At 42.8% G+C, this 17693-nt stretch overlaps 2 protein-coding genes across 6 annotated transcripts; one reads left to right on the top strand and one right to left on the bottom strand.

Moving 5' to 3' along the window:
• Positions 1-480: 480 nt before the first annotated feature.
• Positions 481-8964, bottom strand: LOC123043257 (protein ACCELERATED CELL DEATH 6). Of its 4 annotated transcripts, none has more exons than XM_044465664.1 (9): positions 8771-8958; positions 8080-8255; positions 7695-7972; positions 7290-7525; positions 5757-5838; positions 5485-5680; positions 3923-4582; positions 1974-2632; positions 481-1853 (listed from the first exon to the last, which is right to left on the bottom strand). In XM_044465664.1, exons 3-9 carry the CDS (start codon positions 7893-7895, stop codon positions 1470-1472), a joined length of 2418 nt encoding a protein of 805 aa, XP_044321599.1. In that variant the 5' UTR covers positions 7896-7972; positions 8080-8255; positions 8771-8958; the 3' UTR covers positions 481-1469. The 4 variants fall into 4 exon arrangements, with proteins under 4 accessions (XP_044321599.1, XP_044321600.1, XP_044321602.1 ...); XM_044465665.1 differs by having other exon boundaries at positions 5575-5680; XM_044465667.1 differs by lacking the exon at positions 7695-7972.
• A 558-nt stretch (positions 8965-9522) lies between these two features.
• Positions 9523-17251, top strand: LOC123043256 (zinc finger CCCH domain-containing protein 24). 2 transcript variants are annotated; one of them, XM_044465662.1, is made up of 14 exons: positions 9523-10174; positions 11254-11346; positions 11429-11710; positions 11808-11880; positions 13114-13246; positions 13338-13491; positions 13626-13709; positions 13808-13930; positions 14411-14572; positions 14647-14781; positions 14931-15026; positions 15163-15615; positions 16173-16216; positions 16822-17251. In XM_044465662.1, exons 1-14 carry the CDS (start codon positions 9563-9565, stop codon positions 17063-17065), a joined length of 2688 nt encoding a protein of 895 aa, XP_044321597.1. In that variant the 5' UTR covers positions 9523-9562; the 3' UTR covers positions 17066-17251. The 2 variants fall into 2 exon arrangements, with proteins under 2 accessions (XP_044321597.1, XP_044321598.1); XM_044465663.1 differs by lacking the exon at positions 16822-17251 and adding an exon at positions 16297-16486.
• The last annotated feature ends 442 nt before the right edge of the window (positions 17252-17693 follow it).

The following is a 17693-nucleotide window of genomic DNA, read 5'->3' as shown; positions in this document are numbered from 1 at the left end:
CTCTGGACCTGGATCGCCGCCGGTGGAGGATGGATCAGGAGGGTTACCCTTGTCCGTGGAGAGAATTCCGGAGGCAGGTCCGCTTCATGGATGATGCCGAGGCGAGAGGCGTGGAGCCGCAGTACCCCATCTTGCTGCCGGGAGGCGCCCTCTGCCTGGTGTTGGCTAACATGTACCTCAAGAGGAGGATGATCAGGGGTTTTGTGGAGGAGTCTGATTACATTTACAGCTTCGACATGCGCAGCAAGAGGCCCCTGTGGTTCGGGCTTGTTCGTGAATACAGTACAATTGAGCCGGTTATCCTGCCTTGTGATTTCTTCGATCCTCCACCAACGCGCAAGAGGAAGCTGTCAAGTGAATCTAGCACTCCCTCTGATCCAAAATAATTGTCGTGGTTTTAGTTCTCGACACTTATTTTCGGATCGGAGGGAGAATAGTTGCTACCCTAATCAGTCTCATCGCCTTTCGGCAAGGGTGGAACTGAAGTGAGGGAGCAATATATAGCATGATGAAAGGAATCAAGAACACAATTGTCTATCTTGTACTAGATCTCAATTAGGACTCTACCAAAGCTTTGCCCGATCTGGGTGTTGTTCTTTCGCTGCGGCCATCTACTATGATTACTCAAGGTTAGGCGTGCCTTGCCACGCAGTTTTCTTCCATGAAAAGTAAAAGGAGAAATTAGATATATGTGATCAGGTATGTGCATGTGTGAAAAATGTTCCAGTGAAAATGTAGTGTTTCTATGCAGTAGAAACCATTGATGTCATTTCTTTAATTTCTATCTATGCATCCTGATATGAAATTTGCAGTAAAATACTCATGCATCAGGCACAATCATTACACTTCAGGACGTGTAAATATACGAGCAAGTGTTAGACCTTAGTTAAAAATGAGTTTTTTTCCCACAATACCTATAATGATTGTGCATATTCAACCAATTTTTCATGATACACAATTGAACAATATTAAGTTCAACAGCAAAGGCATATATTTGAATGCAAAAAACAGCTTCACATAAATCTAGCCTGAAGTCACCACGCCAGTTATTGATGAAACAATTGAGAAAACAAAAAAATACAGGGAGTAAAGGGAAAACCTTAGACACTGCTGTTTTGTTGAAAAACTTGGACAACTGAGGATGGTATGAAACACACAAAGAAGGCAGCTGCTACTACCCAAAACAGCCTGGTTGAAGCTGAAGGAAACACCCACAGTGGTTTTATAGCACTGCGCTGAAACAATAAGATGCGCGCCAGTTTTGGAAACCCAACCCTAGCCTGCACAGCTGATAGATGAGCCCCAATTGACGCGATCTTGGATTTGAAGAAGCCGAAGATGAAGCTTAGTAAAATACCAAAGCCTGCGATAATAATGGGCAAAGCAAAGGTCATCAAAGGTAGCACCAGGTACAGTGCTAGAGCCACGGCAATGATCAGAGCCGGGGCTGCCATGATAACATAAAATGTTCAGCTCATCAGGTTCTTCAGGCGTGCCAGGCCATCCAGCATGGCAAAGCCCGCGGAGGCGCAGAAATAAGTGGCCATGATAGAGCAAGCAAATGCAATGGAATCGAAAACCACGAAGGTTTGGAACAGAATCGCACGAGCACCCTGCAGTTGGTCCAGATCAACTCCCCATTTGTCCATGCGGTTAAGCACGCTGAAGGGTACCAAGAATGATGCGTTCAGGATGAGCACTGACAGGGCCAGCATGGACGCCGACTTGCCTACTCTTTCTGATTCCTTCTCCCAGTCTGGTTCAACGAGATCTCCGGCCAGGCGGTCCCAACCACCGACACCGAATTCACCACTGCTGTTTAACAAGTCGAAATATATCCATTCCCGAGGCCCCTGGTCAAACGTGTGTGCACATTAAAGAAGAGTAGAAAACTGAGATAAAAAGACGACTTGGTAGTACAATTGTTTACCAACAAGGCTAACTGCCCAGTGAGAACCGTAAACACCACATACCTTCATGCAGATCACTTCCGGGTGAAGGCTCAAGAATGCTAGATCAAGAGGCGTGTACCCCTCCTTGTTTGCAAAACTGAGGCCAACATCCGTGGTCGACATTAAAGTACAGAAGATTTTCTCACTTGTGGTATTTACGGCATTCTCACTTGCCTTAATTACAGCCAGATGAAGGGCTGTATTCCCATCTTGATCCTCTGCGTTCAGAATTTTGTTGAATTTCTTTGCTTTACAAACATATTTTACAATGTCAAGCTTTTCTTTCTCGACTGCGACATGAAGAAACGTCTGGCCAGAAGCATTGCGTGATGACTCACAATAGGGACACTCCTCAAGCAACTTAGTAACAATATCAAGTCTCCCATGCGCAGCAGCTATGTGTATGGGCACTGATCCTGAAAAGTCTGCATGCAAGGCAGAATCTTGACGTTCACCCATAACAAGTTTCACGATACTAGAGTCTTGGGCTGGTTTGCAACGTAGATACTCCCTTAGATAAGTCAAGAAATGCAGCCTCTTGTAGCGGTATTGCACGATACTATTGCGTTCCCTGCGTTGGAAGGAGAGCGATGCCAAAAAGTGCAGAGGAGTGCTCCCAGATTCATCATCTACCTGCTTAGTAAGACCTCCATTCCAGTTCAGCAGAGTCTTAACCAGCCCTGCAAATAACGTTTACAAGATTAACCATCATTCGATCGCTTGATGAGAATTCTACCATTAGGTTTCCTAATTAGACTGAACGAAAAGGCATTCTATAAATACTGGGGTCCTGATCGATGCAGGGGATCAAGAACAAACAAAAGAGGAAACGAAGTCTCCACAGTCTTCTATCACCTTTTTTTTTCAAAATTCACAAAGGACTAAAACAGGATGACCCTCCATCCCACTTTTATCTTTTATTTAACAATTGTCGCAGACATGGTAGATATTATAATTGAGAGACCAAGGAGGACGGGCAAACAAGGGGAGTTATTTCCCACATAATTTGGAGTGTACAAGATATTAAAAACTGATTCTCTGTATATTTGAACAGTTCTCAAGTCTCAAAATTAACTTTCATAAAAGCAAGAACTATTTTTTTCAGGAAGCTAACAAGATAGATGAGCAATGCACATAGTTGTTTAGTTGTTTTCAGTAAGCTCCAGGTAAGGCTGAAGTAAGTAGTAACGTACTTTTCTTTTGGTACTCTCTTGGGGAGCTCACAGGGGTTCCTGTTGTTAGAGCTTTGTGTTGTTACTACTTGGTTAATTTGGTTATGCCATAAACCAAAATATTTTAAATCTCCTACTATAAGTTATTTGGTGATCTATTTATTAGAGAGAGAGAGAGAGAGAGTCATGTTTATCTTTGGACGCAGATGGCAGTGAAGACGTGCTCTTCCATTATCCATTAACTAAAAAGACACTATGGGACTAAACTACAGAGGCACTGTCCTCACACGATCAAGACTCTTGTTATAAAAAGGACAGCCCGGTGCATATAGCTCCCACTTGCACAGGGTCTAGGGAAGGGTCCGACCACTTTTGAGTCTATTGTATGCAACCTTTACCTGCATTTCTGTAAGAGGCTGTTTCCAGGACTTGAACCCGGTCACGAGGCAACAGCTTTACCACTGCGCCAAGGCTCCCCTTCCCCGGACTCTTTTTATAAAAGAAAAAAAACATGTAACAAGTGCAGGCAGTCAAACCCTGTTAAAGCTCCTTTAAAAAAAAAGAAAACAGTGGGAAATTGATGGAGAAAACAAAACTACCGGATGTCTGGTAAAATCAATTTGCTGGTAAAAGGCTACTGTGGTTATCTAGAGTAGTAATAATATGCTGTAATGTTATTGTCAAATCAATTTGTATCCATCAGAATAAGATGGAGAAAACAAAACTACCGGATGTCTGGTAAAAGAATGGACGAAAATGGAACTGACAAGCCATCAGTTAACATACATACACACGTACCTTTGTCTAGGAGAACCACAGCAGCATGCAACGCTGTTTTCCCTGCAGGTCCTTTCCAGGACGCCATATACATATCATCTTGCTCGTCTGGCCTTTCTGTGAGCTCCCGAACAATAGCAACCCTTCGTAAAGTGGTAGCCAAGTAGAGTGGAGATATATCCTCATTGTCCACTATCTGCACCAGCATGAGCCTGCCAACTTCGGCAAGTTCCAAGTCCTTCTTAATAAGTTTCTTCACAATCTCCACATGTCCGTGGCGCACTGCCTCGTGCAAGCACGTCTCTCCTTTGAGATTTTGGGCACTCAGAAACTTGGTCATAGTAACTTGATTCATATGTGGCATCATATCGTCCAAAATATAATTGACCATAACATCGCTCCCTCCAGCAGCCGCACAATGCAGTGTTGTATCTCCTCTGTCGTTCGCTGCTGCTAAGAGCGCTCCTGCGACTTCTCTGGCCCTCGTATTCATTTCCCTCACTGTTCCAACGTTGTGAAACCTTGCAGCGATGTGAAACACCCCGTCACCGTCGGAGGTGACTCGATGACAGTTATTGAGGAAATCAGAGAATTCTTGATCAGGCGTTTCTACATCTGGGCCCTTTCGAACTGCCGCAATACCACTCGCAACATCCTGTATTGTGCAATCCATCATCATCCCTGTAGATAACAAAGTCACCGGTTCAGTCAATATATACAAGACAAATATTCGGATTTAAGGCACCTCCTTTACTTCCATAGCTATAGATTACACCACGTATTAACTGGCGAAAAGGATAAATCCTAGAAAGTATCTTATTAGCTGAGAGATAAATTATGAGATCCGAAGCACTAAATTTGTGGACCAATCTTAGTTGTATAACAAATAAATCTATATGTAGTAGGAATTTATTAAATCTAGATAATATAGCTGTATAACAAACACAATTCACCCTATCCAGAAGATACGAGAGAAAACTGTAGAGTCAAATCTTTAGTGATACGTGTCTTGATGATATTTCTCATCTAATGCTTCTCTTGGTACTAGGCTGACGAAGCAGAGTCCCATAGAAATCCTACATGAATTAACACTTTGTCTTTGAAACAATGGCAGGGATGCCATTTTTTAAAATTCACAAATGTGAATAGAAAATTACTGGAAGTTCAAAAAAGTAACAGTACAAACTACAAACTACTATTAGCGACATAAGTTTCTCCACTATTCCTCCAACCTTTTGTCACTTCTCCGAAACACCACTTCTAACTTGTAAGTTGAGTAGTAAATGGGGAGAAAGCATATATGGAAGTAAGAAAACACATTATTTATCCCGTGAATAGCATATAGAGCCTCATTATATAAGCATATATGGAAGTTTTGAGTTTATTTCAGCCATATTCACTACCCTTAAGTGGTGGAAAATGTATGTGCTCATTCGTATGGTTGTACATTCATTTGCCATTTCGGAGTGCACAATGGGCACTCACCTGTGTTGTGATGGTGTGTGTTTCAGTTTGTGCCAATGTGTTTGTCCATCATACCATGAAATAAAGGAGAAACATATCAAGCCTTCAGAGCATCTCACCAGGAAGTTTATTAATCAGAACTTTAACAGGCAGATGTTCACTGTTATCAGGCAGATGTTCATTGTTATCGGGAAGATGCTCATTGTTACCGGGTAGATGTTCCTTGTTTCCGGGCAGATGTTCCTTGTTTCCGGGCAGATGTTCCTTGCACAAGACTATGTATGCCAGAAAATCCTTCCGCAGCTCCGTTGATTCCTAAGAATATGGCATCCAGTTAACTACAGTATGTAGGCCAAAACAAGAACAAAAAATCCAGGTGATGACCACTTACAATCGGAAACCATCGAACAAGTTGATGTCCATCCCACAAGCGCATGAAATTGAATACAAAAAATCCACTATCCAAACTATAACTGAAGTGAGAAAAAATAGGGTCAAGTATTTCACACAACTACACAGGATACAAAAGAAAATAATGGAGGGAAATTGCATGAAAAATGTGTAAACTTGATTTTGAATCAGATGTAGGAGCTCCTTGAAGGCTTGAACTCCTTCGTATTTGGTTCGTAAGTAAGCAAAATGTCATCGAGTAGACATTCTAGCTACATGAGATCAGCTTTTATGTTGATGCGAATCATGCACATAGCTGAATGGTAGAGATGTTATTGCTTTGTACATTGAAAATCAATTTACCTTAAAAATATGAGACAGATTCCAACATCTGATTCAAAATCAACGCCATTCAGAATGTTGACTTTGTGTCTAAACACTTAGTGTTTGGCATTTGAAATAAAATATTCACCACAATAGTAAGCATATGGATTCCTTATTGAGCCTTTTCCTAGCGTCATCTTGAACATGCCTGCAAGCATCATAGCTGAGGCCCAACATAAGGATGGTTGTTGAAAACGAGTTCGCGGCGACGGCGGGGCTGAAGGTGAGGTCATAGGGGATGGAGGATCTCCATTGAGGGCTTCGATCGAGGAGTAGGAGCAGGAGTGTGTGGCTTCGGCGGATGCGCAAGAGTGCGCGGAAGGGGAGGAGGAGTCCTTTTTTGTTATGGGGGGACAATTCTTTTGACGCACGGACGAATGCATTGCAGTGAAGACAATTACAAAAAGTTGATGCTTGTGGCCAGGAAGAAAGGAGACATATGTGGCCCATGTGAAGACCCTAGCTTCGACCAACACATCAGATCATCTGAATAATACTCCATGTTTTTAAACGCAAGGACCCTAAATGATCTATGGTTCTGCGATTTAGGCACATGATACTCGAGAAGATAGCTAAATAGGTCCAATTTTTACAAAATAGAGCCACTCACATTTGTCTCATTATAAACCAAATTGCAGAAATACAGTAGAAAAAAAGGTGCAGTTAAGGTAGCTAGATAGTGGTGCACTGAACTAATTTTGAAACCTGTTGCTGAAAAGTAGCTATGGGAAAGTTATTGTCTTGTTTGGCAAATCCAATCAAAGTTATATCGCGAAATACAAAACAAAACCTTAAACTGAACGGTTTATCCCTGATATGGTTTTTTTACATCAAGACATGATCTTAAACTCACTTGATGGCAGTTGTACCAACACTGTCAAATTGTGCAAAGCAGTTCAACAACACAAGACTGTCAAATTTCACCATGATTCCAAACACAGCCAAAATTCTACATGATCCTATTTCCTTTAGATCACCCTCTGCCTGACATACGGTCTGGTTGCTACATGTCAAGGGATCCTACATTGACGGCTAAACAAAGTGAGTGGGGGACGGGGCCCACTGAGTTAATACTGAAGTTTCACGGCATACAAGTTAGGAAATGAATCAAGTTTAAGAACCTCAAAACAATTCGTGAAAGAGCACATACCTGTCCTGTTGTCTAGGTACTTTGGGAAACTGGTACTCCCAGCTACGAAAATTAATTGCATAGTTCATGGTTACGGTAAGTGCATCACAGATGTTGCATCTTGTTTCCTGGTGACGCTCGGTGGGATCAACACCTTTGGTGGTATCTGGTCGAGAGTCCAGAATACTGAGCTTCTGATCACACATGTTGAAAGCGTATAAAGTCCATTGGTGATCATGAAAGACTGGAATGAATACCTAGATACAAACAAACAACAATGTTCAATTTGTATTACCTAACTGAATCCATTTCATATGCATATAAGATATAACACAAACTGGGCTGGTTTAATAGCATAACGAAATCAGGTTTATCTAATTTATTGACCCTAGCTTTCCTGTACGAAGTGCAAGAAAGAGATCGTACCATATGTGATTGTGAAACATTATACAGTACTGATTCATAGAATATTTTTTTAAGATCCTTGGGATCCGAATGCCCACTCATTGATTTTTCTGCCCATTTTGGATCAACATAATGCCTCCAACAGAGACACATGGTTTTCCAAAAATCACAAGCATCCTCTCTCTTCATGTCGCTAACAACAATGCTTAGCCAATTAATCATCGTTTTTTCTTTTTTCTTTTTTTTGCTCGGTGTTCATGTTTTCTTCAATCTTCACTAATTCCGGAAGATTTTTGAACCTTCAACAGACAACACCCACAGCGTGGAAAAGCAATAAGGAACCACATTATGAGAAAATAGGCAAGTAACAACCACTACTTACTACTATATAACGTATAACACTTACCGCTTTTGCCATATAGGTGATGGGATAGTGGTAGTAATGTCATGATACAAACGCTTCAGTATTTTGGTGTCTGGTCTAGGAATATATTGTCGTTTCACCAAGAAAGGAGACTTTAATGCCTTGCTTGGCTCGACTCGAATCTTTGTTACGGGAGCAACCTTATATGGGGGTGCGTCCTGTATATCGCAGTTGACGAGTTCACAATTGAAGAAAAGTGAAAACAAGATATAATAATGAGGACAGTGAAAAAAAAAACACTCCATATATAATAAGCTGGAACCAACAAAACTATAGCAGAACTCATATAAGAGATTACACAAGATGCCTCCCATTGTCATCAACTTCACCTATTAGTACGAGAAACCAGTATGTGTCATCCAGACAGAGTAAAGATACGCAGAGGTCAGAAATGCGTTTACAGGCTGTTCATTTATGTGGCAAGGCAGAGCACATACACACTTAGGCCTTGTTCGGTTTGGGAAGGTTTGAAGAGGTTTGAAAGTGATTGAAAGGGATTAAATCCCTTGCAAGTCAAAATCCTTCTCAAACCTCCCCAATCCCCTTCAATCCCTGTGGCAAGGGGATTAACCGAACACGGCCTTAAGGATGAAACTGGAGGCAACGGTTGTGATATTCTTTTGATCAATAAAACCGGGCGTATGCTTAAAAACAAGGGACAAGTAATTAGCACCTGAATATCCGGAGAAGACATTGGAGGACAGCGATATCTCTGCCAATCTTGGGAGGAAATTGACGCCGCAAGGATTGGCGATGGATCAGAGAGAGAGCTCCCTGGCACAGCTTTTATAGACGTTGAACATAGCTACCTACTACCATTACCCAGCAGGAGCTTTCCCAGAAGCTACATGGCTACCTACCATTATCAGACTTGAGATAGATAATAATAATAGAAAATTAAAAAAAAACGGTTAAGGGCCTAACCACCCATGCCAGCCGGTCCCGGATCTGCGCAGCGGCGGCGTGGACAACGGCGGCTCATTGGCTCTCCGCAGCCGGAGCAGCTGGGTGGCGCTTGGAGTGCTGGGCGCCGCCTGGCCTCCCCTCGGTGGCGCGGACATGGAGATGGAGGGGCGGGGCACTCGGAACTCTTGTCGAACATGAAACACACCTGGATGAACCAACGACGGAGAACGAGACTTGCAGGCCGCAAGTGGAGTATAAGGCGATAAGGAACGGACATATGTACTAGGAAATTGCTTCCGGTTGGCTCTCTCTCTCCTCGCTGCCCGTGCGGCCGGCGAGCTCGCCAGCTGCCGGAGACGGGGGAGAAGGGGGGGAGTACAGTGTCTGCGAGGTGGGCTCTTGCGGCGCTACGTAAGCAGGCCCATGAAATTGCTTTCAAGGCCCAAATGGGCCCAAAGGCTTTTCGGCAAGAAGGCCTAGTAGGAATCCGCCTCCATCTCGAAAAACAGCCGGAGCTCTCCCCGAAAACCTTTTCCGCAAACCCTCCGTCCCCGCCGCCATGGAAGACACCACCATGCCGCCGCCGCCGCCGCAGCAGCAGGCGCCCGAGCTCACCGGGGAGAAGCGCAAGAGGGAGGAGGAGCCTCCGAAGGCAGCCTCCGGGGAGAATCCAGCCATGGAGGACCCCACGCAGCCGCCGGCGCCGCAGCAGGAGGCCGAGCCCGCCGGGGAGAAGCGCAAGAGGGAGGAGGAGTCGCCGGAGGCAGCCGCCGGAGACGCCCCACCACCAGCATCAGCCGCACCCGTCGCAGATGAGGCCGCCACCGCAGGCGGCGGGGGCGAGCGGCACCCGATGTCGAAGACGAGCCTGTGCTCCTTCTTCCGGCGGCGGGGGGGCGGCCCGGACGGGTGCAACCACGGGGAGGCGTGCCGGTACGCGCACACGGAGGAGGAGCTGCGCCCGCGGCCCGACGGCACCTGGGACCCCACCTCCGACCGGGCCAAGAAGCTGCGCAGGGTCTCCGAGGAGGAGGACGGGGAGGAGAAGGCGAGGGGGCGGTGGGGGCAGGAGGAGGAGGTCACCTTCGACGAGGCCTCGCTCGACAAGTGCCTCCTCGGCCTCTCCCGGCACTGGCTCACCGACAGGCTCAAGGCCTTCCTCGACGACCAGGCAAGTTCTACTACTGCTGCTTGTCTCATAGAGTACCTCCTACTACTTCATTTGTGTGTCCAGAAATAGTCTAGTAAAGTATGAATTAGATTTTCATCGTCAAGTACCGAAGTAGGCCATCTACTTACATTGGATTAGATTGAAGAACTGTACATTGCACTGAAACCACTGGAATCGGTATCCGACAGTGGCATTGGATTCAGAATGCCCCATAACTCTGAGGCTACTAACTACTCCCTCCGTAAACAAATATAAGAGTGTTTAGGTCACTACTTTAGTGATCTAAACGCTCTTATATTTCTTTACAGAGGGAGTAAGTTTGATGTACTTATTAGAAAGAGTTCATGATAGTTCATTGGCTAGACCCAGAGAGTTTCTCGGTGGCTATTGAGGGCGTGCTACGCACTGGCTTAAGGATACAAGATTTTTCTAAGACAGGTTGAATCACCTAACACAGGCTAGTATATAGTACTTCTGAAACAAATTGGTGTTACCTGACAACGGAATACCAGTTTACATGAATTCGTCGCGAGCACGCCCAGCAGATTATAGTGTGGGTTTTTGCAGATACGCGAGGCTAGTCATATGTTGTATGAATTAGGCAGGACAGGATGACATGTTGCTCACCTTGCCATGTTTTTAGAGAAGAACTGGCTTTTTAACGGCTTTATGTTTGGCAACCAAAAGCTTGTGCTGCTGAATTGCATACAAATTGTCTTCACATCTTTTGTGGATTTGTTTTATGTCCCGTAACCTCCTCTCGGTGTTTTTTGTTTTTGTTTTTGAAATAAACCTTATGTTGATCTCTTTTATTGTGCAAATCAACAGAATAACATCTTGATATAACAACTGACACAACTGAGTTAACGTTTCTGATCTGATTTAGCGGAAAAAATCATGGATTAAATAAATTGTCTGGTTCATAATAAGGTTGAAATCAACACAAGATGCTTATGTTCTGGGTTGAAGTATTTTTGAGAATTAAAAAATATTAAAAGCGCATCTGTATCATGTGAAGTATACTTCATTTGTCTATTTTATGCTACTTTAATGCTATAACTTCAATGATGGTTGTGCAGGGAATCTCATATGCAGTAGCAAAGAAGAAGAAAGGAATGACTGTTGGTTTTGTGACCTTTGAAAACGTTGAACAACTGAAAAATGCCGTGGAGGTAATTGTCCATTGGTTCGTGCTAGCGACCTGTTTGGCCATAGAACAAGTGATAATTAATTTTTGCCTCACAACTTGAGTAGGTCCTTAAGGAGAATCGATCTGGTGGAAAGCAAATAAAGATAGCAGATGCCAATCGCAGGTCTCATCAGAAGTTGCACTCAGAAGGGCCAGTATCTAATAATGGAGCAGCAACAGAAAACAGTGGTGACACTGCTGCTCCTGCTGACGGAACATCCGGACCTGAAGCAGCAGCAGCTAGTAAAAGAACTGTGCGTGACGCAGTTACGCCCCTTGCGCATATGACATACAGTGATCAGCTAGAGCACAAAAAAAGTTCAGTTGCACAGCTACTTAAGAAACTTGTAAGATCAATTTCATGTCCATCCACCATTTTCATCTCTGAAGCAACTGTATATTTGCTGAAGTTGTGTTCACTTATCTTGTTGTCTTGTACTGCAGACTCGGAATGCTAAGAAAGCTTGCCCAGCTGATGTTACATTACCAGATTGGATTTCCAACGCAAAGCAAATTGGTAACCTTCTACTCGTAGTATTGAACTGTTGATGTGCTATTCTCAGTACTTCTGTTGATCACCATGTATGTGTTTTACGAACACCTGGATATGAGATACAATATGGTATTCAATTTTTATTGTTCCTAGGCCGGTTACACAAAATAATAGATACATACTGTTGATATTGATAAGATATGTGTGTAACCTTGATTCACTACAGGGTAACAATTTACATTTCCGAGGATCATGCATGGGATTGCATAGGCAATAGATACATGGCATCCTTATGTAGTGGATGCTTGGCCCCTTGCCCTTTCCTAACACAACAACTCCTAACAGATTTGACTTTCTTATCCTAGACTTCGGATGCCTGTTGGACTTTGTCCTGATCCAACTATTTCCTATTCCACTCTCATTCACCTGGACTCTGCTTGTCCACTATGTATGTGCACAACAATTATTAACATTAGCTATGCTCTGAGCAGCTTGCAATTTTGTTTATGGTGTTGTCCTGTTAATGAACTCCTGGATTTGTTATCTGGAATGCTTAAAGGGAAACTTCAGAAAGTTGGGAACTCTTGCACTGCAGCACTGCTTCTATTTCAGTACCATTTAGAGTCTCTTCACCAAAATACAGAGATTATCTTGCTCGAGTATAAAGTGTCTGTCAAGCTTTATCTCGATGAAAGTGAACACAATTAGCAGTGTAGCACACAATACACAGAGCTTTCTGGAAGAAAAATAACTTTTATTATTTTTCACCTATGAGTGTTTGCAACACATACAATTTGTGAGTTCATTTGCTTTGCTCTGCTAACCCGACTAATAATCCTGAGTACCCGGCACATGTTATTTCATTGTTCTAAACAAAGAAATCTTACAGAAGGTTGTTTTTGGCTGTATAGCACACAACACACAAAGCTTTCTGAGAAAAAAAATCTTTTATTAATATTCACCTTTGAGTGTTTGCAACACATACAATTTGTGAGTTCATTTGCTTTACTCTGCTGAGCCGACTAATAATCCCGAGTACCCAACACACGTTATTTCATTGTTCTAAACAAAGAAATCTTACAAAAGGTTTTCTTGGCTGTATCCTAAAACTAAACATATGCGGGGTAGCAGTTCTTTGTAGGTAACTGGCATAAGCATGTTACATTAGCTGCAATCTGCCAAACGCGTTTTCATGCCCCACTTCTTGTATGATCTTTTGCTCTTTAGCTTGTGCTAAGTGTCTGTCCAATCATCCAGGTGGTCTTTCTTGCAAGCTTGAAGGCATTCTGGAGTCCCCAGTGATTGATGGGTATCGTAATAAGTGTGAGTTCTCTGTGGGACATTCCTTGGCGGGTAAAAAGACGGTAGGGTTTATGCTTGGGAATTTCAGGTTGGTTTGTTGCTTCCTCTTTCTTTTTTTCTTTTTTTCTTTGTTGTCCATTGGTCTTCCAGCATTAATGATTGATACAACAAAATCTCAGGGAGGGTGTGACTGCTGTTGAGGAACCTGTGGACTGCCCAAATGTTTCAGCAATGTCCTGTAAATATGCTATGATATTCCAAGATTTTCTGCAGTTATCATGCTTACCAGCGTGGAACAGAGTTGATAATTCTGGGTTTTGGCGCCAATTCACGGTAACTCTCGCTAAGCATTTAAATCTGCATCGCATGCTTCTGTTTCTGTTTTCTTTTGAGATTCTGCATAGTTAATTTCTCTGTGCTTATCCACCTGACAGGGGTAACTGTTTATTCTGTGGTTTCCATATTAGGTTCGAGAGGGAAGAAGTCCAGCTCAAGCTGTTGTTGCACAAGATACACAAACACAAATATCAGAAGTCATGATTATTATCCAGGTTGTTTAGACTGACAATGAGATGTGCAGTCAGTTCAGTGCAGTACAAATTTCCTGTTGGCAGTACCACTGACATGCTATACTTTTCTATATTTCCAGGTATGCTCCACAGGTGTTGATGAGGTACTGATGAAAGATGAGTTTGCCAAATTGTCCAAGACACTGGTGCAGGGGGCTGCAACATGCTCACCTCCATTGCCTCTAACAACTATAGTAGTTCAAGTAAGTTTAAACAGTTGCATCAGAGCTATGATTCTATGCATTTTTTCCTTCAGGAATTCTGTGTTGCCTATGTCCATTAAGTTACTCTAGATGTAGTTTTATCGTAGTTTGTTAACTTAATATGTATTACACTCCTCTGTGACAGTTCAGTAAGCCTGCTTAGCACTTGCCACCTAGTTGGTGACTTTGTACTTTTGAATAGTTATATAGCAGACTTTATTGTTTGAACTGAACTTTACAAAGCTTTCTCTCGATTTCAAAATAGCAGTCATTTTAAAACATGTGCAATCAAACTTTTAAGACTTTGCCAACTAATACAGTTATACACAATTTTGGGAACGTGGTGACTGGTGAGTGATTTTTATGGCTATGTCTATTCTTCATTCAAGCTTAGACATGTCGGGTGCAGTTTGTTTCGAGAAGTAGTCTTCTTTGTTATTCTTGAAATATTCGCTGCTAATGAGATTTTCACTCATGCAGGATCACGTAGGAATATCAAATGTAGCACCAGCTGACTGTCCACTGATCCCACTATTGGCTCCAGAAGTGGACCAATCAGAAGAGGGAGCAGTGGATAAAACAAGAATCCATGACCACATTAGCAATCTTCGGTTCTCTCTATCACCAACAGCATTTTTTCAGGTCTATCTGAACTGCAAACCACTTTGCCAATTAAGCTTTGTTGTTAACTTTGGTATTAACTCACAAGTACACAGGTTAATACTCTTGCTGCAGAAAGATTGTACACCCTTGCTGGTGATTGGGCCAATCTCAATTCGGACACATTACTTTTTGACGTATGCTGTGGGACTGGAACAATTGGCCTGACATTAGCCCACCGTGTTGGAATGGTAATTTCTTTTGCACGTTTCATCTTACTGTCAATGCTGGTTCTTGTTTCCAGTATATTGCACAACACAGTTGTGGAACATTCATGTTAGATGGCTCCGTCATTGCTTTGAAATAGCATTTCTCATAGTTTCGTTGCTGAATATGCTAGGTTGTTGGAATTGAAATGAATGAATCAGCAGTTGTGGATGCTCAGAGAAATGCTCTTATTAACGGTATAAAAAATTGCCGTTTTGTCTGCGGGAAGGTGAGACTCATTAACCCTAATGAATGATTCTATTACTCTGGTGTCACTGATCATGAATCATCTTCACATTTGACTTCCCAATTGTTTGTACTCACCACAATAATCTCAACTGAATCCTCATCCTGGGAATAAACAGGCTGAAGATGTGATGGGGTCTCTTCTCACAGAGTATCTTGGTTCGCCACAGCAGCACATTGCAGCTTCTGAAAGTAATTCAGAAGTTAATGGTACAGGAAAGAAAGAGGATATAGTTGGTGGTGCAGAGGATAATGGTAAAAGTATGGAGAGCTTAACAGAGAAAAATGACACTGGTGAGATAAATGAGGACTTGGATGATGGGGTTAGCAAAGAGTTGGAAGGTGGACATGAGCAATGCAATGAGGCTGTTCGTAACCAAAATAGCGAGGAAGCATCATCATTGGTCAATGAGGAGTCCGTTGATGCAAAAGCAGCTGACTGTTCAGAACACACCAAAACACGCGAGGAAGGTTCTTCGATTTCTAAAAATGATGTGCTTGCAGCTACTGCATGTCAGTTCAAGAACTTTGTTGCTATTGTAGATCCTCCACGTGCTGGGCTTCACCCTACTGTAAGTAAATTTCAGTCTGTAGTTTTCTTATCATAAATAATAGTTACTTTTATGTTTGGAAATGCTTACTCGAGTCTTAATACCTGATACCTTGGAGCAAGTCTTAGCCCTTTGGTTGCTTAATATATCGTTCTTACCTGTGATATATTGTTAAATGCATGTCACGGATGTCCATATAAATGAAGCAGGCTTTACAGAAATTTTGTTTTTAATAGAGCTGGTGATTACTAGAGTAGTGCGGTTGCATTGCCAGGTACAGTAGATATCCAGGATGTTGTTACAATAATAATACTAAAAATTATGTATAGATTTGAATTTAATATGTAAATTACCATGCTGTGAAGCTGTTTCTTCCTGCATTATGACCCAACTAGCAAGCATGAACCTTGTCATTTACGAACGAAATTTGCACTACTAAATAGCACCATGATAGTTGGTTGAAGCACCCAATGCTGATTGGTTCTACATATACATTGTTTTATTATTATGCCATTCTGCTTGTGATTGGACTACCGACCTTTGTGGAGGATCAAGCTCACATCTTGAATATTTAATAGGTGATCAAGGTATTGAGGACCCATCCACGCATACGTCGTCTAGTGTAAGTACTCCCTATACCTGTTCTGTACTATACTGGTGAGCAGAGAAGTGATGTGAGCTCTGTACTCTACTGGTGAACAGAGAAGTAATGTGAGCTCTGTACTCTACTGGTGAACAGAGAAGTAAAGTTTCCCATCACGAGGTTGTCATGCCATGTGGGAACAAAAATGCATTATTGAAATCTCAAATCTCTGTTGGAAAACATTCTAGAAGAAGTAAAAAGAAAGAGAAACAAAGACCTGTAGTTTTTCAGAAGTACGCATACGTCGTCTAGTGTAAGTACTCCCTATACCTGTTCTGTACTATACTGGTGAGCAGAGAAGTGATGTGAGCTCTGTACTCTACTGGTGAACAGAGAAGTAATGTGAGCTCTGTACTCTACTGGTGAACAGAGAAGTAAAGTTTCCCATCACGAGGTTGTCATGCCATGTGGGAACAAAAATGCATTATTGAAATCTCAAATCTCTGTTGGAAAACATTCTAGAAGAAGTAAAAAGAAAGAGAAACAAAGACCTGTAGTTTTTCAGAAGTTTAAACACGTAATATTTACATGTACTTTACTTCTTACTGCTCTGACATTTAATGTTTGTGTTTCGATTTTACCAGGTACATTTCCTGCAATCCAGACACTCTAGTTGCCAACGCGATCGAGCTCTGCACCCCCTCAACCGAGCACAGGGAGAAGAACAAGGGCCACCGCGGATGGCGAAACATGAGCAGCGCCGGGCTCGCGAGGCAGAGGACCAAGTCGATGCCCAACTCGGAGCCCTTTGTCCCCAAGAGGGCCATGGCGGTCGATCTGTTCCCCCACACGTCGCACTGCGAGATGGTCATGCTCTTCGAGCGGTGAACGAAGCAGTCATTGTTCATTCATTTAATCCTCATCACTCTAGAGGTTGTTTTATCTGCGTTGAGGATTATACAGTACCAAATTTCTTTGGGTCTGCCCTTGTTGTTGTACCAGATGTACTTGACTTGGAAACCTAGAACCCTGACACAGTAGTTGAGTGGAGATCATCTGTGTTGCTATTCTCAACTGCATTTCTTTTTTATTTTTCTGCCTTGTTGGATGGACGCTGGAACTCAACCAACGACCCAGATCTGCCACGTCCAGAATTCTAATGGTCCAGTGCCATTGCCATTCTGTCAGGTAAAACCTTAGAAATTGCAGTGGTCCAGAGCCACTTTTTGGCAGGGAAAACCTTTAGAAATTGCAATGGTCCAGAGCCATTCTTGGCAGGGAAATTGCAATGGTCCTAGTGTCTGCACATGCTGTGATGAACAGTAGTAGTTTCATCAGATTTATTTGGCCTTGATTGCTATCTTGTCAGAGAAGTTAAGTTGCTACTGATTTGGGCAGCCAAACCAGACAAACATGGCCCACATAGATATAAATGAAAAATATCTATGGATGTAGTGGGTTTCATTTTCTGGTGCCCACAGGAAAGCAACGGCTCCCAATGGCAGTAGCAATCTCA

Source organism: Triticum aestivum, chromosome 2B (assembly GCF_018294505.1).
Source record: "Triticum aestivum cultivar Chinese Spring chromosome 2B, IWGSC CS RefSeq v2.1, whole genome shotgun sequence".
NCBI classification, from domain to species: domain Eukaryota; kingdom Viridiplantae; phylum Streptophyta; class Magnoliopsida; order Poales; family Poaceae; genus Triticum; species Triticum aestivum.
This window is presented reverse-complemented; position numbering and strand designations above follow the sequence as displayed.